This window comes from Oncorhynchus mykiss, chromosome 21, assembly GCF_013265735.2.
Source record: "Oncorhynchus mykiss isolate Arlee chromosome 21, USDA_OmykA_1.1, whole genome shotgun sequence".
NCBI lineage: Eukaryota > Metazoa > Chordata > Actinopteri > Salmoniformes > Salmonidae > Oncorhynchus > Oncorhynchus mykiss.
In genome coordinates, this window is record NC_048585.1 from 49,710,638 (window position 1) to 49,736,854 (window position 26,217).

The 26,217-nt window shown below is 44.6% G+C and overlaps 1 protein-coding gene across 6 annotated transcripts in view; it reads left to right on the top strand.

Annotated features, from left to right (window-relative positions):
- The window catches only part of LOC110500628 (nuclear factor 1 B-type), a 92,090-nt gene that overhangs the window by 29,970 nt on the left and 35,903 nt on the right, over positions 1-26,217 (top strand). For 5 of the 6 annotated variants that reach the window (XM_036958088.1, XM_036958086.1, XM_036958090.1 and 2 more), the window contains exon 3: positions 24,833-24,886. The exons of the other annotated variant lie outside the window; for it this stretch is intronic. In XM_036958088.1, coding sequence (XP_036813983.1) covers positions 24,833-24,886 — 54 coding nt within the window. The remainder of the gene's footprint in view (positions 1-24,832; positions 24,887-26,217) is intronic. 6 annotated transcript variants of the gene reach the window in all.

A 26,217-nucleotide genomic window follows, 5' to 3' on the forward strand; every position in this document is an offset into this window, starting at 1 on the left:
CTGGGAATAACCCGAGGCCTACTTAAAGGGAGGTATTTCTTTACTAGGGTTGCTCCTACAGTCAAGTTGTTAGTTTCCATAGCGGCGTTGGGGTTTGTGCATGTTGTCACTCTGCAGGCCCTTAGCAGTCAATGTGTCATGGGGAAATATCACCCGCCGGTCCTAAAAATACACCTCTCACACGTGCATTTCTCATTCTCATAGCCCCCCGTTTAGATCACATAGTTTCTTCTTAGGCCACTCCAGACCAGTTCTGCACAGCTGTGGATGAGATTCGACTGCTAAAACCATCAAGACATCAAATGTCAAAAACATTTTCTGGTCGGGAAACATCATCCCCCAGGAAAACCCACTGTTTTGGACGCGGTATCAAATGTTTTTTTGGCCTGTGTTATTTTTTATTTTTAATTGCTGAATGTTTTCAACTTTTCCAAGGCTATGCAATACATTCCCTTACATAGGCCTACGGTCTATAGCTAAGGCAGGTTTAATTCCCCACAAATCTTGCGCAGCACACCAACACTCCCCTGTTTTAATGAAGTGCAGATGAGAATAAGGGTAAACTGTGTGGCTGTACAACCCCATAAAAGTCAACCAGATTATGCTGCAGCTGACAAGGTCAAATCAGGTAAATTGGGCAACATTGTTTATCGCTTCAACATTTCCCAGCAAACTGCGTAGGTTTGTAATATAACAAACCTAATTGAACTATGTGTGCTAAATCGGTATTCCATCAGTGCTTTATTAGTAGGCATTATCTCAAATGGACACATTTTTGGTTTGTTATTGAAATGTAGTTTTCTTGCCTCAGCTCTCATCTTATACCTTCCCAATAGCATAAGACATCTTGATGATATAAGAAACAAACTTGTTTACCATCTCTCCCCACACCAGCGACGAGTTAGCCTAATAAATAACATTCTAATCGACTAAGTCTGTGAGCTCATGCCTCTTAATTTGTTTGCTGCCTTCCTCCACAAACGAAGAGATCCTCAAGTGACGCTCTAAACCATGGCGTCAACAACCCCAAACTGACTGTCTAATACTCTGTCAGATTCCCAACCGACCTCTTGATGATTCTCTCTATAGCCTTTCTTTGTGTTTGATGGGCTATATTTTCTTATATCGTCCAAAGACTCCAGATATGGCGGCCATTTTAAGTGTGCAGCAACATTAGCTGTCTGACTCGGGTTTAATTGACTATTTATTTAGCCACATGGGCAAAGCTGAGCCCAACTTTCATTATGAGTGACCCACTTCTTTATACAGAATGTTCATTTGTTTTTTCAACACTCAAATGATGTACTGCCTAGAAATGACGACAGTTTTGAGTGGTGTTTGGCCACGCAGTCGTGGGTGCACAGAGAGTACAGGAGGGGACTAAGCACCCACCCCTGAGGGGCCCCAGTGTGGAGGATCAGTGTGGCAGATGTGTTGTTGCCTACCACCTGGGGGAGGCCCGTCAGGAAGTCCAGGATCCAGTTGTGTTTAGTCCCAGGGTCCTTATCCTTAGCTTGATGAGCTTTGTGGGCACTATGGTGTTGAACGCTGAGCTGTAATCAATGAACATAGGTGCTCCTTTTGTCCAGGTGGGAAAAGGCAGTGCGATTGAGATAGGCGGTGGGCACTATGGTGGGCCAAACGGCGGCTTTGACTTGTCTGATGTTTTGAAGTCCACGAAAAGAGCTCCTTTTAAAGGCCCAGTGCAGTTACAATTCAGTTTTCCCTGTGTTTTATATAATCTGTGATAATACAATTATGAATTGTTGATATGTTCAAAACCAATGTACCATTTAGGAGCAAAACATTATAAATTGGTGGGCCTTTGGCTTTGGTGACACTCCCTTATCCTGAAAATCTTTCCAGAGGCTCTGGCCTCTATATACTATCTCTGTTAGAATCTGTTGCCTCTTCCTGAAAAGCTTTCCAGAGGCTCTGGCTTTCATATACTATCTCTGTTAGGATTTGTTGCCTCTTCCTGAAAAGCTTTCCAGATCTCTGGCCTTCATATACTATCTCTGTTAGAATCTGTTGCCTCTTCCTGAAAAGCTTTCCAGAGGCTCTGGCTTTCATATACTATCTCTGTTAGGATTTGTTGCCTCTTCCTGAAAAGCTTTCCAGATCTCTGGCCTTCATATGCTATCTCTGTTAGGATCTGTTGCCTCTTCCTGAAAAGCTTTCCAGATCTCTGGCCTTCATATACTATCTCTGTTAGAATCTGTTGCCTCTTCCTGAAAAGCTTTCCAGAGGCTCTGGCCTTCATATACTATCTCTGTTAGGATTTGTTGCCTCTTCCTGAAAAGCTTTCCAGATCTCTGGCCTCCATATACTATCTCTGTTAGGATCTGTTGCCTCTTCCTGAAAAGCTTTCCAGATCTCTGGCCTTCATATACTATCTCTGTTAGGATCTGTTGCCTCTTCCTTCGTGGACACACAGGTTTTCTTGTTTAAGTATCGAGAGGTGAAGTTCAAACGTCACCACGAACCATATCGACTTCAATTAGCTAATATCCCTGTCATCTTTTCTCTTCTCTCCAGACAGTGGCATTTACTGGCAGTTGTTGTGTTTATGGTTTCCCCTGTTGAAAACGTGCATAAAGAGCATCGTGGATGAAACAAGACGTGATTTAGTGGCCGCATCACAATGCAGTGTGGTGGTGCTGCTCTGGGGGCCAGCTTCCTACCTTTGTGTGGACGAAGCCCAGGGGTGCGGCTAGAGGATACATGGCCCGGATCCCGGGCTCTGAGGAGGGGAAGGAAGCTCGATGTCAAAGGCGCTCAGCGGTCGCTACCCTCTATTATCTGGGCCAGAGACACTCGTTCCTCCATAGTCCAACAACACTAGGGCTTTCCTTTGCATGGTTGAAGACGAGACTAATTTAAGTTGAAAAGTTTATACTTTTTAAATCTTAATGTTTACATCTCGGTAAGACTTAGAAAATGAAGTTAGTTTCAATTTGAACTGTTTCTTTGTGTCGAATCGTCAGGCCCTAATCGCTCGACTCCTCTTCATACTGCTTCTTCCCCGCACAACAGGCCCTCCTCCTGTAACCTTGAGAGGAGAGAAGCCTGCGAAGGCCCCAAGTTCAACGAGTGCATGAGGCATATTTTCACTGAGCGTGCCTGGGCCGCCCCCCTCCAAGGCCCCCCCCCCCCCCCGCCCCCTCCTTCCATACATACTTTGTTTCCCCTCCTCCTAAAGAGGGCTCCCAGTAGACAGGAAATACATTATGTGTTAAAAGAATTCCATATGGTGACATACGATCTGTATAATTCTGATAACGGTTCTGTTCTTTGCATATAAGGTACCACTCCCGTATATAGTAGCTTACATAACCTTTTTACATAACCATTTTTGTCTTAACACTGTCCTTTCTACTCGGCGTTGCTTACTGTGCTTGCTGTTACAGTATGGCCCGTTGCTGGCGTGTGTTTGCAGGAGTCCTGGGGTGTTCCAGGTGAGCCATGCCAAAGCTCAAGTGGCTTGGATCCGGCCCCAGCACTGCACTGCAAATGGGAAGTGTTTCGGCAGGGCTGCCAACCAGCCAGGGTGGGGACTAGGACTACTGTGCATGCTTGCTGTCAGAAGAAAGATAGTGTTTTCACTTGACTTTCTCTCAGAAAAAAAACTTGTCCTCACTACTTTCCAAGGGCGGTCATTTTTGTGTGTGTGGTGGGGGAGGGGGTAGTTGTACACTACAGTAGATGAGCTATTGCCAAGAACGGGATTACAGCATCTGATGAGCCAATGGTAGCTATTTGATTTTCTTCCCAGTTCCCGTGATGCAATGCAATGGGCTATCCAGCTCTACTAAAGTGTAGATAACGTTTTACAGCCACCTGGAACGAAGCCTCTCCAAACTCTCTCCGAAAGGAAGATCCCTTTGCCCCCTTGGTCTTAACATGTTTTAAGCTCAATAGATTTATGGTGGGAGAACCCCATTCATTTGGTCCGTGTTAACATTGTACATACTTGCGGAAGCAATCTTAATTGAAAAGTACATTCAATGCATAGCCTACATATTTCATTCCAACTGAATGTAATGAGCTTATCAGCGTACAGTATTTTCCTACATACAATAGCTTGATTGTTTAGTTGTCATGGTGAATTATTTACAATCTCTTGCGGAACAAATTGAGTTATGTGACCACCACTTCTCCCATCTGTAGAGATGTTTTTGTGCAAAAACATTGTGAAGTATTTGACTCCTTTTCATTATTCATTTGATAATTGTCACTCCATTTGATAATTGTCACTCCATTTGATAATTGTCACTCCAGTTACTTTAATACAGTGCAGATGTAGCAGGTGGGACAGAGGACATCATTAGAACTCTAAATAAAAGAAAGAAAGGAACTACCGTAGCAGAAAAAGACCTCGATACGAGAGAGCCTACAGTATCTGGTCTGTTGATAGAACAACATGAGGACACTGTGGTTAAACGGTCGTGCTTGCTAGACGTCTGGTTGTGACAGAGTGGGGGGGATTACCCCAGACGATGGAAAATTGCCCGAGGCTGAAATAATGAATGAATTAGATGCTAGGTTGGAAAAAAAAATAGGATTTGATGGCTCTCGCCCTTTGCAATGTTGTTAGGGTGAGGAGACAAGGTGTTCTGAGTACACTACAGAGCACAAAAAAACTACAATGGGAACAATATTTGTCTTCTGAGGGGCTCGCTAGATTGCGACGGGGAGGGGTGATGAGGGAATCAGACCCAGGAGAGCACAGATCTACTCAAACAGTGACACCCAGGGCAACTTTCCCCTGTCTTGCCCCTCTCGGCCCGGTTGCTCAGGTCCCTGTCTGCATGGCACTCAAGGGTACAGAAAGCACCTCCATCTCCAAACAGCCTGGCTGCCCACGACAACTGAAACAGAGCAGTACTTAGCCAATTGCTAGTTTTTATCAGGTCCGAAATCTGGAGGCCACGCACTGCAAGCCTGTGTGAATGGCCGAGACTGCCAAATATCAGAGCCACCAGCTAGTACCTTCACCTAATCCATGTAGCCGTCCAATGAGCAGCCCAAAATGAACACCTCCCCATGGCCTCCCCCAAAAACAACAATATCTGTTGTATTTGGCCGGAAAACACATAATCATCAACATCAAACCAGCCTCACCTTACACAATAATGTGTGCTGTTTGTGAGACCACTTGTCTGACCTCGCTAGCCATCAGGTCAACAAGGTGGTCATGTCTAACAATGTACACACACACACACACACACACACACACACACACACACACACACACACACACACACACACAACCCCCCCCCACACACACAACCCCCTCCACACACACACATACACACACACAACCCCCCCACACACATACACACACACACAACCCCTCCCCCCCCCACACACACACATACACACACACAACCCCACCTCTCCCCCACGCGCACACATATACACACACAAACCCCCCCCCCCACAAACACCAAGCACACACTAATATGTACACACACACACAAACACCACCCATACACACATACATACACATACACATACACACACAACCCCCCCCCCCCCCCCTTACACACAAACGCACATGCATACACAGCTGGGTGTAAAGACCCCCATCATCAGGCTGGGTGGACTATCCTAGCAAACTGGAGGAAGTGGAGGAAAGAGCACCGGGGAAGGAGGGGAGGGAAAGGTAGAGGAAAGGGGGGAAGTGGCGAAAGAGGGAAATTCCAGATTTTTCAAATGATGGAAAAAATTAGTGTGATATTTAGGCTCAGTTCTGCAGTTCCATGTTACTGTAAAATAGATATTTAGGCCAAGTTCTACCGTTTCATGTTACTGTAAAATGGCGGCCTGCTTTTGCTGTCATCCGTGTGAACATTTTTGAGAGACTACAAAATTGGGAGCTTCGTGGGAAAGAGTGAAACAGCATTATGAGGACACATCCAACCCAAACAGTTGACCTCTCAAGGCACCACTATATAATCCTAATAATGAACACCTCTCAAGGCACCACTATACAATCCTAATAATGAACACCTCTCAAGGCACCACTATACAATCTTAATAATGAACACCTCTCAAGGCACCACTATACAATCTTAATAATGAACACCTCTCAAGGCACCACTATACAATCTTAATAATGAACACCGCTCAAGGCACCACTATACAATCTTAATAATGAACACCTCTCAAGGCACCACTATACAATCCTAATAATGAACACCACTCAAGGCACCACTATACAATCCTAATAATGAACACCTCTCAAGGCACCACTATACAATCCTAATAATGAACACCTCTCAAGGCACCACTATACAATCCTAATAATGAACACCTCTCAAGGCACCACTATACAATCCTAATAATGAACACCTCTCAAGGCACCACTATACAATCCTAATAATGAACACCTCTCAAGGCACCACTATACAATCCTAATAATGAACACCTCTCAAGGCACCACTATACAATCTTAATAATGAACACCTTTCAAGGCACCACTATACAATCCTAATAATGAACACCTCTCAAGGCACCACTATACAATCTTAATAATGAACACCTCTCAAGGCACCACTATACAATCTTAATAATGAACACCTCTCAAGGCACCACTATATAATCTTAATAATGAACACCTCTCAAGGCACCACTATACAATCTTAATAATGAACACCTCTCAAGGCACCACTATATAATCTTAATAATGAACACCTCTCAAGGCACCACTATATAATCTTAATAATGAACACCTCTCAAGGCACCACTATACCATCCTAATAATGAACACCTCTCAAGGCACCACTATACAATCTTAATAATGAACACCTCTCAAGGCACCACTATACAATCCTAATAATGAACACCTCTCAAGGCACCACTATACAATCTTAATAATGAACACCTCTCAAGGCACCACTATACAATCCTAATAATGAACACCTCTCAAGGCACCACTATACAATCCTAATAATGAACACCTCTCAAGGCACCACTATACAATCTTAATAATGAACACCTCTCAAGGCACCACTATATAATCTTAATAATGAACACCTCTCAAGGCACCACTATACAATCCTAATAATGAACACCTCTCAAGGCACCACTATACAATCTTAATAATGAACACCTCTCAAGGCACCACTATACAATCCTAATAATGAACACCTCTCAAGGCACCACTATACAATCTTAATAATGAACACCTCTCAAGGCACCACTATACAATCTTAATAATGAACACCTCTCAAGGCACCACTATATAATCTTAATAATGAACACCTCTCAAGGCACCACTATACAATCTTAATAATGAACACCTCTCAAGGCACCACTATATAATCTTAATAATGAACACCTCTCAAGGCACCACTATATAATCTTAATAATGAACACCTCTCAAGGCACCACTATACAATCTTAATAATGAACACCTCTCAAGGCACCACTATATAATCTTAATAATGAACACCTCTCAAGGCACCACTATATAATCTTAATAATTAACACCTCTCAAGGCACCACTATACAATCTTAATAATGAACACCTCTCAAGGCACCACTATATAATCTTAATAATGAACACCTTTCAAGGCGCTGGCAAATTAGGTCACATGACAGGTATCTTTGTTTTAGGTATCTTCCCTGTATTTTGTCCACCAGAAGATGTGCAGCCAGGCTGTGATGATGCCTACCCTGGGTTAGGTCTAACATGTATATCCTTATATTATGTTCCTATAGATACAGTACATCATTTACAATGGCAACACAGCCATATCCCTGTAGCATTCATGCAACCCCAATTCTTAAATACCATTGTTTACAGCTTTTCATACATGCAGAATAAATTTAGCGGTTGGTTCCCTTCTCCCAAACGGTTGCCCATGTAAGCTGCCCCAGGAGACCTCGGGAGCACTGGGACGATTTGCTTCCTTTAGTTGTAGCCAGGAATCTTCATACAAACTCTTCACACACACTCCTTACACTCCTTTGTGAGGAGGAACTTGTGGGTTGGAGGAGTGTGTGTGTGTGTGTGTGTGTGTGTGTGTGTGTGTGTGTGTGTGTGTGTGTGTGTGTGTGTGTGTGTGTGTGTGTGTGTGTGTGTGTGTGTGTGTGTGTGTGTGTGTGTGTGTGTGTGTGTGTGTGTGTGTGTGTGTGTGTGTGTGTGTGTGTGTGTGTGTGCGAGTGCATGTGTGTGTGCGAGTGCATGTGTGTGTGTGCATGCGCGTGCGTGCATTTTTCTAAGGATGGAGGTGGGGCACCGTTACTCATATCTTCAAGTTGTTTGGTGGTGTGTGTGTGTGTTTGATTATTGATTGTCGGTGCATTTGGGAGCTCCCCAAGGCGATAGCTCCAGGAGGTGTGGAGGAGGGGTTTTATGCTGCTTCTGGAACCCTGCCAGATCACTCTGACCTTGTGGTGGGCAACACCATCCGTTGCTCCTCCTGAGATATGTGAGGGTGTGTACTGTTCCAACCACTCCGCTCTGGTCTGCTAAGACAGACTGCTCCGAGTCCGCATGACCCTACAGCGAAAACGAATGAGCCCATCTCAAAGTCCTGCAGTATCAGGACTGCAGCTTGTTTCTGTTACTCAGAAATGGCGCTGAACACCTCTGACCAACACGTGTTTATGTGTTGCAACACAAGTTCCCCCCAGCCCTAACCCCCTGCTAAAACCTTTTTCCAGGTGTGTTACCGTTACTTGGGAACCACCCAACCCCCCTCCCTTACAGCCCCTCTCCCTATATCATCGTGGCTGGCATTGGTTTAACCCGGCCCTGGCATGGGGTTCATAACAACGTCTTGCTAGCTCCGATGTTTGGGCTCATTAGCAGGAAAGGAAGGGTTTTACTGGCCATGCGGCATGCAGACGTTTTTATGACACCTACTCCACAGCCTGTCGTCCTCTTATATCCGAGCAGGGTACTAGGATCGTTGAGCGGTTTTAACAGTCTTTACCTGAGGACATTACTGGGCGTATGGTTTGGGTAGGGGGTGGAAACATTGGAAACCAGACTCCAGCCCTCTGTTGACATTTGGTGGTAGTATGGTATACCACAAGACACAGCTCTGGACCGTTTACATTTGTGATGTTCCAGCACCACAGCACTGCATTTAGTTGATCCATCTCCATGGGATGCCCATCTCTGAGGTAATGTGCCGTCGTCAAAATGTCCTGTTAGCTTTCAGCCAATACAATACTTATCCATATCTCAATCACATGCTGGGAACACTGAAGATGGAACACTGAAGATGGATCACTGAAGATGGATCACTGAAGATGGAACACTGAAGATGGAACACTGAAGATGGTTCACTGAAGATGGAACACTGAAGATGGATCACTGAAGATGGATCACTGAAGATGGAACACTGAAGATGGATCACTGAAGATGGAACACTGAAGATGGAACACTGAAGCACAGTTGTGTGAAGAAAAACATGAATAAGGGAACATTCAGTCTTCATTTGCACCTGCTGGCATTTTCCCCGTATTGAAGTTTTGTCATGGCAGTAAAGAATTGCCTTGCCGACATCTGTTGGCAGTGCTGGTAGTCTGTTTTTATGTTTGTAATGACACATTAAACACCACTTCGTTCCAAACATGGTTACCACTGCCAGCAAAGCTGTCTGAATGAGTGCACAGCTTTGTTCCATTGTCTGTCTTGGACCAAGGCCACTCCGCCTTGCCTTAGATGTGGAATTATATGAGCCAATAATTCATCCAACGTCGTAATTAAGGTGTGTGAGGTCGTTGGCGTTGTGTGTATGGATATGTGTTTACATCTGTGTCATTGGCACAGGGTGAGGGTGGCAGAGGGCAGAGTTCCTTCGTGGCCTCTCGCCCAGCTGGAGAGAGGCCATGCTTGCCCTCTGAGAGGCACCCTCTTGCCCTGGCACTTCCCACTATCACTGCCCACCTCTCCTGCAAGTGGGGATTCCGTTCTCCAAGTCATCAGCCAAAGGCTCGCGGTAGTAAGATTGGCTAGTGGGAGTCACAGGCATTCGTCGCTGGCTGGAGTTCAGAGTTATAAAGATATGGAATCCTCCATTCAAAATTAAGTCTGCAAGTATTTTTTGACACTGTACTGTTGGTAGCCATTCGCAGGCCAAGTGTCTGAGATCTGAATTGTGTTGGTTATATTTTCATCCGAGAGGAACATTTACAGTAGCTCACATTAATTTACAGTAGTTAACTTTCATTTACAGTAGCTAACTTTCATTTACAGTAGTTAACTATGCTCCAACATTATGCCAATAAATCAACTCTAACACAGTGCCTTCAGAAAGTATTCAGACCCTTTGACTTTTCCCCAAAAATGTTGTGTTACGGCTGGAATTTCAAATGGATTCAATTTAGATTTTTTTGTCACTGGCCTAAACACACTACCCAATAATAACTCTTCTTGAACTGCACTGTTGGTTAAGGGCTTGTAAGTAAGCATTTCACGGTAAGGTCTACACTTGTTGTATTCGGCGCATGTGACAAATAATGTTTGATTTGATTTGAATATCAAAGTGGAATTCTGTTTTTCAAAAATGTTTCCGCATTATTTTAACATTTTAATCTGAAGAGTCATTTGGGTATTCAACTCCTCTGTTTTGGCAAGCCTAAACAAAAGCCTAAACAATAAATTCAGGTGTAAAAATGTGCTTAACACATCACATAATATGTTGCATGGACTCACTCTGTGCGCAATAATAAGGTCCCAGAGTCGAGCAGAGAATTTCAAACACAGATTCAACCATCAAGTCCAGGAAGATGTTCTAATGCCTCGCAAAGAAGGGCACCTATTGGTAGATGTGTATTTTCTTTTTAAAATGTTATTTATTACACTTTGGATGGTGTATCAATAAAGCCAGTCACTACAAAGATACAGGTGTTCTCCTAACTCAGTTGCCGTAGAGGAAGGAAACAGCTCAGGGATTTCACCATGAGGCCATTGGCTGTGATAAGAGAAAACTGAGGATGGATCAACAACATTGTAATTACTCCACAATAATAACCTAATTGACAGAGTGAAAATAGGGAAGCCTCTACAGAATAAAAATATTCTAAAACATGCATCCTGTTTGCAACAAGGCACTAAAGCACTACTGCAACAAATGTGGAAAAGCAATTCACTTTTTGTTCTAAATAAAAAGTGTTATGTTTGAGGCATATCCAATACAACATTACTGAGTACTACTCTTCATATTTTCAAGCATAGGGGTGACTGCATCATGTTATGGGTATTCTTTGTTTGGACTGGGGAGTTTTTCAGGATAAAAAAGTAACAGAGTTGAGCTAAGCACAAAGGAAAGCCTGGTTCAGTGTGCTTTCGACCATACATTGGTCGACTATACATGAATTCACCTTTCAGCAGGACAATAACCTAAAAAGGGACAAATCTACACTGGAGTTGCTTACCAAGAAGACAGTGAATGTTCCTGAGTGGCCAAGTTACAGTTTTGACTTAAATCTACTTGAAAATATATGGCAAGACCTGAAAATGGTTGTCTAGCAATGATCAACAACCAATTTGACAGCACTTGAAGTATTTTTAAAGAATAATGGGCAAATGTTTCACAATTCAGGTGTGGAATGCTTTTAGAGACTTACCCAGAAAGACTCACAGCTGTAATCGCTGCCAAAGATGCTTCTACAAAGTATTGACTAAGGGGTGGGAATACTTATGTAAATTAGATATTTATGTATTTGAATTTCAATAAATTTGCCAAAACTTCTAGAACTCGGTAGCCATGAAGTGCTTTGAAAGGCTGGTCATGGCTCACATCAACAGCATCATCATGGATACCCTAGACCTACTCCAATTCGCATACCACCCCAACAGGTCCACAGATGATGCTATCTCAATCGCACTCCACACTGCTCTTTCCCACCTGAACTAAAGGAACACCTATGTGAGAATGCTGTTCATTGACTACAGCTCAGCGTTCAACACCATAGTGCCCACAAAGATCATCACTAAGCTAAGGACCGTGGGACTAAACACCTCCCTCTGCAACTGGATCCTGGTCTTCCTGACGGGTCGCCCTCAGGTGGTAAGGGTAGCCAACAATACATCTGCCACGCTGATACTCAACACTGGGGCCCCTCAGGAGTGTGTGCTTAGTCCCCTCCTGTACGCCCTGTTCACCTACGACTGCGTGGCCAAACACCATCATTAAGTTTGCTGACGACACAACAGTGGTACGGCCCCCGTCCCCCATTTGTTTTTACACTGCTGCTTCTCGCTGTTTATCATCTATGCATAGTCACTTTACCCCTAACTCTTTCTTGAACTGCATTGTTGGTTAAGGGCTTGTAAGTAAGCATTTCACTTGTTGAATTCGGCGCATGTGACAAATATATTTTGAAGATCTCATTAAACGCTGTGTACTACTCCCTTCACAGAACAGCGCAAACTGTCTCTATCCAGAATAGAAAGAGGAGTGGGAGGCCCGATGCACAACTGAGCAAGAGGACAAGTACATTAGAGTGTCTAGTTTGAGAAACAGACGCCTCACACGTCCTCAACTGGCAGCTTCATTAGATAGTACCCTCAAAACACCAGTCTCAAAGTTAACAGTGAAGAGGCGACTCCGGGATGCTGGCCTTCTAGGCAGAGTTGCAAAGAAAAATCCATCTCTCAGACTGGCCAATAAAAATAAAAGATTAAGATGGGCAAAAGAACACAGACACTGGATAGAGGAACTCTAGAAAGCCAGCATCCCGGAGTCGGCTCTTCACTGTTGACGTTGAGACTGGTGTTTTGTGGGTATTAATACTAAATTGACTGCAGTTCTCACAACTTACGTTTAAAAACAAAATTGGTCTGGTACTCATTTGGTTATGATGAGATAACATGATTGAACAATCCCCCTGGAGTTTTCCTAAAACATAGATTTCCTGGAATGTTGTTAGAAGGAATGTTCACATAATACTGTTACGAAAGAGAGGTTAGAGAAAATTAGCCGTCTAACCAACCAGATACATTGTGGAACAAAAACTTTTTTGCCGTCTAGTGTGTCAAAGCTGAAGATCTACCCGACTACCACCCGTCATTTTCCTGGGAGAGTGGGGGATTTCCCTAGAAATCACTTTACACCCACTCTCTCTCTCTCTCTCTCTCTCTCTCTCTCTCTCTGTCTCTCTCTCTCTCTCTCTCTCTCTCTCGCTCTCTCTCTCTCTTTCTCCCTCTCTCCTTTTCCCAGTCCAGACAACATGCAGCAGGTTTGAACCCTCCACTGTGGGGCTCCCATTCCACTCATCAGCAGGGGACCTGTGCATTTGTCTCATAATTATAAGACAGGGGGTGTGGGGGGGTGTTGAATGGATGGGGGATGAAAGGATGAAAGAGCAGAATCACACAGCCACTCTGTCAACGTTCTGTTTGTCTGGGTGGGTTTTCTTTGCCGTGGCGTTGTGCTAGCAGCAGCCCCTTTCCAAAAACCCCAACCCCCCTGGCCCATGCAGTTCAACACTGGAACGCCGCCTCTATTGAACCAATCCCGCCACGCATTACCACGCACCACCACCATCCTGCACACACGCACACACACCCCAACCCCCCGCGGCTTCATTCACAACTACAAAACACCACCCCAGTAGCAGACTTCAGCTTCTCTTCCTCTCTGTCTGTCTGTCTGTCTGTCTCTGTCTGTCTGTCTGTCTGTCTGTCTGTCTGTCTGTCTTTTTCTCTCTCTCCATCTGTCTGTCTGTCTGTCTGTCTGTCTTTCTCTCTGTCTCTCCCTCCTCATTCCTCCTCTTCCTCCCGTTTCACTTCTACCCCCCTTACTTCATCATCCTCTTCACTATTTGTTAGGAGTTAATGGACTGTTTTGGCTAGCCTCCAGACGGTGAGTGTCACCTCATTAGCCCACGCAGTCCCGGGACTGGTGAGAGAACGAGACAGAGAGAGGTAGAATGAGGAGAGGGGGCTACGGTGGAATGTCATTGGTCCTCGCCCACAAAACCCCTCTCCCACCACCACCATGAATGAAAAACACGCATGCATAATTAAACTATAGTCTCACCCTTCCCTCCCTCCGCCACGTATAAAAGTGGACCCTTGGACCAGCCAAAGATGGCTCCTCCTGGTTTTGTAGGAAGTGACATCAACCTCCTCACCACTCAACCCATTATTCCACTCCAGGACAGGCAGCATGGGCAGCGGGCAAATGCAAATGCCACCTCAGACATAAATGAAGTGACAACAGAGCAAATTGTGTGTCCGATGCATACCAAAATCGATCTGTTGTTTTAACGCTCGTGCTGATGGGTACATTGTTGGGACATCATAGGTTTCCGTTTGTTTTTACGAACAGCCTAGAACCAACATATTGTGATATGTGTTTGTGCTCTTCAGTGCAGTTTTGTTTGAGAGAGAGGTTAAGGTTAGGCTGCCTTTATGCTGGCTTTACACTAAGTCAAGGTGGTAAATGTTCTGTTAATTATTAGAATTTTAAGCTCCCTTATGTAAGTTGTAAGTGAATGCCTGATCTAGTTGTAGAATATCTATATAGAAAAGTACTAGTGTAAGTGGAGGCCTGATCTAGTTGTAGAATGTCTATATAGAAAAGTATTAGTGTAAGTGAATGACTGATCTAGTTGTAGAATATCTATATAGAAAAGTACTAGTCTAAGTGAATGCCTGATCTAGTTGTAGAATGTCTATATAAAAAGTACCAGTGTAAGTGAATGGCTGATCTAGTTGTAGAATGTCTATATAAAAAGTACCAGTGTAAGTGAAATGGCTGATCTAGTTGTAGAATGTCTATATAAAAAGTACCAGTGTAAGTGAATGGCTGATCTAGTTGTAGAATGTCTATGACAGAACCTTAGTAGTAGGATTGGGACGTGAAGTCATGTTACTGTAGCCATGTCATTGTCAGGTTATGTCTTGCATGGCTGGAGGCGTTGCCATGGAACAGGGCACAACGTGTGTATGCATGTGTGTGTGTTTGTTTTTGTGTGTGTGTGTGTGTGTGTGTGTGTGTTTGTCTATGTACGTGCGCATGTCTATCACTTGACAGGCTTTCTGTGTTTATTGTAAGTTTGTAGTGTGTTTATCTGTATGTAATTTCATAGTGTTTGTGTGTGTATGCATGTATGTATTCGTGCATATGTCAGCAGTCCACATGCATGTGTATGTGCATATGTGAATGAGTACATGTGGGCATGCACGCACATACATGTATATGCCCACACTCTCCTCTCTGTACCCTGTCTCTTCTCTCTGTACCCTGTCACTCCTCTCTGTACCCTGTCTCTCCTCTCTGTACCCTGTCTCTCTTCTTGTACCCTGTCTCTCCTCTCTGTACCCTGTCTCTCCTCTCTGTACCCTGTCTCTCCTCTCTGTACCCTGTCTCTCCTCTCTATACCCTGTCTCTCCTCTCTATACCCTGTCTCTCCTCTCTGTACCCTGTCTCTCCTCTCTGTACCCTGTCTCTCCTCTCTGTACCCTGTCTCTCCTCTCTGTACCCTGTCTCTCTTCTTGTACCCTGTCTCTCTTCTTGTACCCTGTCTCTCTTCTTGTACCCTGTCTCTCCTCTCTGTACCATGTCTCTCCTCTCTGTACCCTGTCTCTCTTCTTGTACCCTGTCTCTCTTCTTGTACCCTGTCTCTCCTCTCTGTACCCTGTCTCTCCTCTCTGTACCCTGTCTCTCCTCTCTGTACCCAGTCTCTCCTCTCTGTACCCTGTCTCTCCTCTCTGTACCCTGTCTCTCCTCTCTGTACCCTGTCTCTCTTCTTGTACCCTGTCTCTCTTCTTGTACCCTGTCTCTCTTCTTGTACCCTGTCTCTCCTCTCTGTACCCTGTCTCTCCTCTCTGTACCCTGTCTCTCTTCTTGTACCCTGTCTCTCTTCTTGTACCCTGTCTCTCTTCTTGTACCCTGTCTCTCCTCTCTGTACCCTGTCTCTCCTCTCTGTACCCTGTCTCTCCTCTCTGTACCCGGTCTCTCCTCTCTGTAACCTGTCTCTCCTCTCTGTACCCTGTCTCTCCTCTCTGTACCCTGTCTCTCCTCTCTGTACCCTGTCTCTCCTCTCTATCTCTCATCTCTTTTTATTCCCAAGTCCCTCTCTCTCTCTCTCTCTCTCTCTCTCCCTCTGTCTCTCCCTCTGTTTCTCGCTCTCTTTTTCCCCTGGCCTAGCCTATCCTCACTAATGATGTGTCAGTCGATTCAGCCATTCTTCCCGTACCTTTCTGGAATTAATGTGGGCGATGCCACACTGTTTGTTGACCTGAATGAGAAGTCTGTTTTCTCGGACGCTGTAAAAGCGCTCCTCTTTTCACCCCCGTGAGAGTTCGGGGACCAGACAGCATTGAGTCCCGAAAAAAGTGAAAGAGAAAGGAGACCTGCTCTCCAGTGTCATTAGCATGCATGTCTCTTCTTCCCCAGAGGGCGCGCACACACACACACACACACACACACACACACACACACACACACACACACACACAGACCATAGCTATCTATGAATGCTTTCGTTCTGTGTTACAGGCTGAAAGTTGTATGGACCTCCCTCCTCCATCTCCCCCTCCTCCTCCTCACCCCCTCCTCCTCCTCCTCTACTGATTGTTCTGGTCTGACCCTGTCTGTCTGACACTTGATTCCTATGTCTCAAAACATGACAGTCCCACTGTCTCACTGTCTCACTGTGCGTGTGTGTGTGTGTGTGTGTTTGTGTGTGTGCGTGCATGCGTGCGCGTGTGTGTGTGTGTGTGCCACTCTTATCCAATTAAACAAGTCTGTGGTGTCTCTCAATGGAATAAAAAAGGCTAAATGTCATTGTTCCTTCAGTCTTTTCAACTTTACCCTTGTTGTCCCACAACCCTAAAATGTGTTCCTAGACAGGATTTTTTTTGTACCATGTCTGCAGTCGATATAAAGAAAATGTAGTTTTGTTTGTGTGGGCTTGTTTCATCACCCATGCTGTCTAGGTCAGCGGTTCCCAACATTTTCCGTTCCGGAGTCAAAAGCTCATGAGGACCACCATTCGCATTTTTAACATAAAATATCTTGGCGGTCAAATTTAGTCAATTTTAGCAGTGAATGTCACAAATGAAAGGCCTATTATTATTATTATTGTAAACAATATGCATTGTAAAGTAATTTCAATTGCTTATAATACCATTAATACTGCCAACTGCTATTACTTTTCTGGGCAGATTTCCTTGCCCTATCTTTTGTTTGGCATGTTTGGGTTGCGGCTGTCTCCGATAAAGGTCAATTTGTTTAGTCAACAAAATGAGACAGGGAGAGGGAGAGAATAGGCGAGAAAGAGAGGGAGAGAGAGAATGGGCGGGAAAGAGAGGGAGAGGGAGAGAGAGAAGGGGCGAGAAAGAGAAGGAGAGGGAGAGAGAGAAGGGGCGAGAGAGAGGGGTGAGAAAGAAAGGGAGTGGGAGTGACAGAGAGATTGAGAGAGAGGGGGCCACTAAGATGAGAGAAAAAGTGACAGGAAAAGAGTGGAGGATTGAAAGATACCAGGTTAGATGTAGACAAAGATTTAGAAGTGGAAAGGAAAATGTATACTATTCAATACAATACTGTCTAGATAAGAATTGATACAGATCGCGATACAGAGAGAGAGATACATGTAGGCAGACAAGAGAAGAGACAAAAGATAAGAGATACTCTTACAGACCCAGAGACAGAGATAAATGCAGTGGTAGAGCAACATTTGAGAGAGAACTAGGATCTACCGGTGTTGGAACCGGGCCCACAATGATGAGGTCATCATGGCTAAGCCGTGAATGATAGAAACCAGGAGCAGAGGAAGACACGGGAAAAAGCCTGTTAACAACACCCCCCCACCACACACACACACACACACACACACACACACACACACACACACACACACACACACACACACACACACACACACACACACACACACACAGACACTACGGCTATGTACACCAGGACAGACAGATAGACATACAGATAGACAGGCAGATTGACAGTTTGCCTACCCCCCTAACGGCTTGCTCCTCAGCCAAAGTAATGCAGAACAGGGATGGAAAGTGTGGCCATGTTAAATATTTACACTGCACACAGCTGTATTGTTGAAACATTACGGCCTGAGCGGTGCTGTAATTAGGATATATTTCTACGCCTTTCTCTCCCCTCTCTTCTCCCGCCCTCTCTCCCTCAGCCGCAGAGATGCATCTTGGCTCGGGACCCATGCCTCTGGCAGCCACAGCTTTACATGTGCACAGACCCCAGCTGCACCACTCTAAAATGGCTGCCAGACGGCTTCTCTCTTCCCTCTGAAATGTCGACGGTGGTATTCATCTGCAGCGAGCATGTGTGTATGTAAAAGTGTGTGTGTGCTCAGGGATGTGTGTGTGCTGTGGGATGTGTGTGTATGTAAGAGTGTGCTTGGTATGTGGGATGTGTGTGTATGTGAGAGTGTGTGTGTGGGCTGTGGGATGTGTGTGTATGTGAGAGTGTGCGTGTGCTGTGGGATGTGTGTGTATGTGAGAGTGTGTGTGCTGTGGCATGTGTGTGTATGTGAGAGTGTGTGTGTGCTGTGGGATGTGTGTGTATGTGAGAGTGTGTGTGAGAGTGTGCGTGTTTGTGGGATCAAATGGATGCACCGCAGCGAGAGAGAAAGAAAGTTTGTAAAAGTATGTGACTGGTTTAATATGCACCGTGTGGTTAAAGGGGGTGAGGGTAGGGGCTGGACTTAGGTTTTAGGGTATCATGCCAAACTAGAAGAAGGTGGGTGCAAAAGATTGAGTGTTTATAATATCCAGGCAGGTGACGCATTAGGGCAGAGCGAGAGAGTGAGAGAGTGAGTGAGTGAGTGAGTGAGTGAGTGAGTGAGTGAGTGAGTGAGTGAGTGAGTGAGTGAGTGAGTGAGAGAGAGAGAGAGAGAGAGAGAGAGTGAGAGAGAGAGAGAGAGAGAAAGAGAGCGAGAGAGAGAAAGAAAGAAAGAAAGTAAAAGAAGCATTCAAAATATGAAATAAGTGTTATGATCATTGTTGTGTCAAAACGGAAGGTATGAAACAAAGTCAGTACATGTCAATAGCCAACAATCCCAACCTGTCACTCCTCTGTCACAGCCAAGATCCTAAAGATCCTAGTCAAGTCACAGCCAAGATCCTAAAAACCTATGTTTAGCTTTCCTTTCTCCTCCTTCGAGGGCCCAGTTTGTTTGTTTGTTTAAACAAGTGACAGGGACGGAGAGGTGCCAAGAAATGTTGTTTTTGGAGCGAGGCTGTGTGTCCCTGGTATGTTGTGTTGTGATCAGGGCCTTGCCAAACTCTCAGGGCAGAGTCAGAGCCAGAGACCTACCTCACAGACCGAGACCACACTGTTTATTCACGGGTTACTGAAGTTTATTTTAAGACGAATGGATTGGTCTTGGATTGGTCTCCATTTGGAAGGTTTGATGCACCTTTGGATGCCGATAGGAGGTGTTTTCTGTGACGGGAAGTCTTCACCCCTCTTCTCATTTCTGTCTCAGATAGTTTATTTCTTGCATGCAGACTTACATTTACACAGCATACAATTGTACAACACAGGCACACACGCAAGAATAACTGGGTTCTTGTGATGTATGCGATGCCAGGGGTTTTCCAGCTCTCAGATTATAGGGCTCCCTCATGCCTCTGAGAGGGGTTGACAGACAGAAGATGCCATATGCCTGGATTCCCTCTCAACTCTTCCAGGTGGCTCCAGTTGGACTGTAGGGAAGCAGAGAGAAGATGCTGCTTCTACTTCAGCTGGCTGGCTTCTTTAATTACCACGACCATCTGGTCTTTTGCCTGTTCTCTCACAATGGTCTGTTCCAGGTTAGACAAACCAGCTTCCCACCTTCTCTCTCTCACAAAGGTCTGTGTAATCTGCGAGAAATATGTGTCTCTAATATGGTCATACATTTGGCAGGAGGATAGGAAGTGCAGCTCAGTTTCCACCTCATTTTGTGGCCATTTTGTGGGCAGTGTGGAGTCTTCTCTTGAGAGCCAGGTCTGCCTACGGCGACTTTTCTCAATAGCAGGGCTATGATCACTGAATCTGTGCATAGTCAAAGCTTTCCTGACCAGTGGTCAGGTATTCTGTCACTGTGTACTCTCTGTTTCGGGCCAAATAGCATTCTAGTTTGCTCTGTTTTTTGTTAATTCTTCCCAATGTGTCAAGTAATTATCTTTTTGTTTTCACATGATTTGGTTGGGTCTAATTGTGTTCTCTCTCTCTCTCTCTCTCTCTCTCTTCCCCCCCCCCTCCCTCTCTCAATCTTCAACTCTTTCTCACCCTCCCTCTTTCTCTCATCTATCTGTCTCCCTCCTCGCCTGTCTCTCTCTTTCTCTCTCTCCTGGGAGAGGGTAATAGTTGGCATTTGTAACTAGACTGATGGATGGGTCTGAAAGTGGCATGAGGGTGGGAAGTGCCAGGGTGGCAGGGAGGAAGAAAGTGGGAGGATCCACTTGCCATCACATTACTGTAGGGACGTTGTTCCACACAAACCATTGGCACAAAAGTCCTTGACTGTGGCATGTAACATACACTGAACAAAAATATAAACTCAACATGCAACAATTTCAAAGCTTTCACTGAGTTACAGTTCATATATGGAAATCAGTCACTAGAAATACATTAATTAAGTCCTAATCTATGGATTTCACATAACTGGTCAGGGGTGCTGCCATGGGTTGGCCTGGGAGGGCATAAGCCTACCCACTTGGGAGCCAGGTCCACCTATTGCGGAGCCAGGGCCCAGCCAATCAAAATAAGTTTTTCCCCACAAAAGGGCTTTATTAAATACAGAAATACTCCTTAGCACCCCTTCCCCCTTCAGACGATCCTGCAGGTAAAGAAGGAGGTCCTGAGCTGGCGTGGTAACACGGTCTGTGGTTGTGAGGCCGGTTGGACGTATTGCCAAATTCTCTAAAACAACATTGGAGGTGACTTATGGTTGAGAAATGAACATTCAATTGGTGGACGTTCCTGCAGTCAGCGTGCCAATTGCGTGCTCCCTCCAAACATCTGTGGCATTGTGTTGTGTGACAAAAACTGCTCATTTTAGAGTCGCCTTTTATTGTCCCCAGCACAAGGTGCACCTGTGTAATGACCATGCTGTTTAATCAGCTCCTTGATATGCCGCACCTGTCAGGTGGATGGGTTAGCTTGGCAAATGCTCACTAACAGGGATGTAAACAAATTTGTGCACCAAATCTGAGAGACATTTGCGAATGGATCGTTTCTGGGAGATTTTCTTTCAGCTCACGAAACATCTAAACAACACTTTATAATGTTGCGTATATATTTTTGTTCAGTATAGAAATATAATTGTATCTCATTAGAAAATATTTTAAATGACAAATGTGCCCACGTGATGTGCCTGTGAAGTCACTAGCACCATACGGTTTTTACTAAAATCATGTGAATTACAAACCAGAGACTCATTTATTTTCCCGAAAAATTGTGTCTTACAAGCCAACAAACCAGACACGACACGCTAACAAAGTAGCCAACTTAGGCATCGAAAAGAGAGCAAGCTATCAACAACAGACTTCCCTTGTGTCCTCTGTATCCTGTAAAGAGAGCTCAAAGTTGTGACTATTCACGGTTAAACATAAGGGTGGATTTTTTCACTTAACGTATGGTGGTGTTGTTCCCGCCCTACTTTGTCATTGTTGAGCCGTGGCCAAGAACATTCCGTTTTTGCAGTGCTGTTTAATGGTCAAATTTAGAGGGGGTGGGGAGCGAATAAATCTCTCAACGTTTTTTCTTCAAATTTTTCTTCTCTCTCTCTATTCCTCTTTCTCTCTCTATCTCTCTCTCTCCTTTTTTTAACCTCTGAAATGGAGCTTATGAGAGAGGGAAGTCTCAGCAGCAGGAAAAGGAGTGTTGTTGCAAGGCGAGGCTATCTGAGTTCAGCCGTCTCCCGCCTCTGTTCCTCACTCCGCATTTAAGGCGTAGATCATATCACAACCCTGTGGTTCTCATTGTGCATAGCTCATACATCAAGCACAGGAGGAACACGTGGGGGTGGCTGTGGTACAGTAAAACCTTATGGAACTCAAGTCAAACACAGCCCAGCCATTCAATGTTGTACTGTTTACTGCACTGTAGGAGCTAGGAACACAAGTATTTCGCTACACCCGGACTAACATCTGCTAAATAAGTGTAGGCGACCAATAACATTTTATTTGATTTGTTTTGTTTCCCTGTATGGTTGGTTGAAGTGGGGGTTGGTAGAGGGAGGGAAGGAAGGAAGGGGGGGTCCTCCTCTCCTTCTCTCCCATATGTTCTTTGGGTGTCAGTGACGCTGATATTGCTCGACTCTGATAGGCCGATGCTACAGTAGGTTTTATAGGGAATAGTGGTGTGTAGTGTGGAGAGGTACTGCTGTTTTGGGGAAATTTAAGTAAGCTCTTTGGAGCTACTTTTCATCTGTGGACCTATTTGTGTACCTGTTTATTGTATATGATATGGTGTAGTGCTTCCATACTCAACTGGAGGCCCGCGGTCTGGATCCGGACCCAGAACGGGGTCAATATGGACTGCGCCCCCCCCCCAAGAAAAAACACTTGGCCTGACTGCGATCCTGGTATCCTATAAACACATAAGACATGGAAAAATGTGTAGAATAGTAGGAAATTAGCTTTAAAATTGCAATAACAACAAAAATCTGTGCCCCATGCTCAGTGTGTAGAATTACCAGAAATTAGCTTTAAAACTGCAACATTTTCTCTCTACCAACAAGAGGGGTGTGAACAGTTTGGGGTCCCATGGGTTGCGAGGTGGAGGTTTGTTACGGCACCAATAAATGACAATATCCATCCGGACCTTTGCCACCTATGAAATTTGAGTTACCGGACCTTCTCAAATAGTACTCGAGTACCTCTGGACTCGTGTTTATGTTAAAAGCCAGGTGCTTGTGAGCATTGTTTGAATATCTGTTAGTGTTGCGTGACGGTTGGGAGACGATACTCAAATGGCCTCTGGTGGTTGGCGGTGACTAACGAGCGCGGCAACGGCTGAGGAACGCCAGCTTATCCTCCTCCCAAAGGTGCTGTAAGGTAACAACATCAATCAGAGGAACCACGTGGTTAGGCTAGGGTAGGCGCTACCTTATGGGGAGAATTCCTGACATGTTTCAGAGCTTATCCCCCACCCGTTGCATGTGCTATGTGCATGCTTCTCCCAGGGCCAGGCAGGGCAGGACGAGGCAGAGACACACCATGTTCTCCCCAACCCAAGCCCTGTAAAAAGCCAGCCAGAATCAACCAGTCTTTGTGTGCAGGTCAGGATAACACTTTACCTCATATTTTTAACCTTGTCTTATTGCCTCTTTCCACCCCAGCTGAAGGCTTTTTACGCTATTATATATAATACCAGTCAAAAGTTTAAACACACCTACTCACTCAAGGGTTTTTCTTTATTTTTACTATTTTATACATTGTAGAATATTAATGAAGACATCAAAACTATGAAATAACACATATGGAATCATGTAGTAACCAAAATATATTTAAGATTTTAGATTCTTCCAAGTAGTCACCCTTTGCCTTGATGACAGATTTGCACACTCTTGGCATTCTCTCAACCAACTTCATGAGGTAGTCACTTGGAATGCATTTCAAATAACAGGTATGCCTTGTTAAAAGTTAATTTGTGGAATTTATTTCCTTAATACGTTTGAGTCAATCAGTTGTGTTGTGACAAGGTAGGGTGGTATACAGAAGATAGCCCTATTTGGTAAAAGACCAAGTCCATATTATGGCAAGAACAGCTCAAATAAGCAAAGAGAAATGACAGTCCATCATTACTTTAAGACATGAAGGTCAGTCAATGAGGAACATTTCAAGAACTTTGAAAGTTTCTTCAAGTGCAGTCGCAAAACCATCAAGCACTATGATGAAACTGGCTCTCATGAGGACCGTCACAGGAGTGGAAGACCCAGAGTTACTTCTGCAGCAGAGGATAAGTTCATTAGAGTTACCTGCCTCAGAAATTGCAGCCCAAATAAATGCTTCACAGAATTCAAGTAACAGACACATCTCAACATCAACTGTTCAGAGGAGGCTGCGTGAATCAGGCCTTCATGGTCGAATTGCTGCAAAGAAACCACTACTAAAGGACACCAATAATAAGAAGAGATTTGCTTGGGCAAAGAAACACGAGCAATGGACATTAGACCGGTGGAAATCTGTCCTCTGTTCTAATGAGTCCAAATTTTAGATTTCTGGTTCCAACCGCTGTGTCTTTGTGAGACGCAGATTAGGTGAACGGATGATCTCCGCATGTGTTGTTCCCACCGTGAAGCATGGAGGAGGAGGTGTGATGGTGTGGGGGTGCTTTGCTTGTGACACTGTCTGTGATTTATTTAGAATTCAAGGCACACTTATCCAGCATGTCTGCAGCGACACGCCATGCCATCTGGTTTGCTCTTAGTGGGACTATCAAAAACCCTTGAATGAGTAGGTGTCCAAACTTTTGACTGGTACTGTACATCAGCGCACATCTGGCTTGGTCTGCCAGGACTGACACGTCCGCAGAAATATGAAAATAAAAATCTCAGACACAAACTAAGGAAGCTGCAGAATATTCGTTATATAATCACCATACTCTGTGTAGACTCCAGTTGATATTGTGTCTAGTTTGAGATGAAATCAGATCTTTAACAGCACCTTGCTTGTTTGTTTTTGGCCACCTGTGACATTCAGGGTACTTTGGACATGTCCTCGTATTGCTTTGGCAACACTGGGTGGTTTACATTAATTCCCATCAAGCTCATTTGAATTACTTCAATTGATAGAAGAGTGCTGAACTTTAATGACCTTTTCTGGTATTTCATGATCTGAGGTTCGCAATTGAAGTATGGTTTTATATCTGTGTTACAGACGCACAGCAGTCAGGAAGTCCCAGTAACAATGAGCCAGGCAACAACCCTCCAGGTATGTACCTGAAATTGACTGTCACTGTCCTCCAACCTCTGTGCTGTCAATCATAGCTCTATAGTTCCCAGTCCCCTCTCTGTACTGTATATAGTATATCCTCACCTGGTAGAATGATTACTGTGGTATCTGTTTATAGCAGTGCTCTTTTTATGTAAGGTCCATAGCAGAAATATGTATCTTTGTATATAGTCTATGCTCTCACCTGGAACATTTCGTGGTAAGATAGTTTGGCAGATATGCAGATTACACCCATCTGAATGTACGTATGGTATCTCATAATGATGGTGATGTCAGCTACTTACAATACTAATTGCATCTAAGAGACAAGAAAAGATTGTGAAACATGGAGGCTAGACCCCTTTATGTGCTCCTCTGTAGTACACTAATGGAAGTCTGAGGCCATAGTTGTCTTCCTTGCCAAGAAGGGTTGGATAGCTGAGCTAAATTGGCTAGCCAGTCTGCTAGCTAGCCAAACAAAATGGCTGCCGCTCCAAATAATCTCCGGCAGCCTGTTGCTGCTCTCCTGGACTGACCTGGACTATGTCATCACGGGCCAGGAATGAAAATAGAGAGAGAACGTAATTAGGTCCATTCCTAAAGAGCAGGTTTTGCCTGCCCTGGGTGTGCGTTTCGCTGCCAAGTCAAACAACGTTGAGCAAACGTTGAGCCAATGACTCAGACCCTGGGAGGGCCTCCCTAGATGCTTCCTCTACAGTGGCACAGTTCCCTTCCCTTCTCTGGGACGCCCGCTGGCTTGTTTTGAGACATTAGGAGGAAGAAAGTGCATGTAGCTGCCAATCGTAATCTAGACTCACGCCTTCCCCCTTTGTAGTTGGCACACCCAATGGACCTCCTCAGAACATCAAAGGATGAAATGTCAAAGTAATTCTGGGAGTCAGTGACATGTCTGTCTGGATAGCCTGGTCCCAGATCTACTTTGTGCTGTAGTGCCGACTCACTATGGTCATTGGCGTGACAAATGCAGTTGAAGTCGGAAGTTTACATACACCTTAGCCAAATACATTTAAACTCAGTTTCACAATTCCTGACATTTAATCCTAGTAAAAATTCCCTGTCTTAGGTCAGTTAGGATCACCACTTTATTTTAAGATTGTGAAATGTCAGAATAATAGTAGAGAGAATGATTTAATTCAGCTTTTATTTCTTTCTTCACATTCCCAGTGGGTCAGAAGTTTACATACACTCAATTAGAATTTGGTAGTATTGCCTTTAAATAGTTTAATTTGGGTCAAACGTTTCAGGTAGCCTTCCACAAGCTTGGCCCATTCCTCCTGACAGAGCTGGTGTAACTGAGTCAGGTTTGTAGG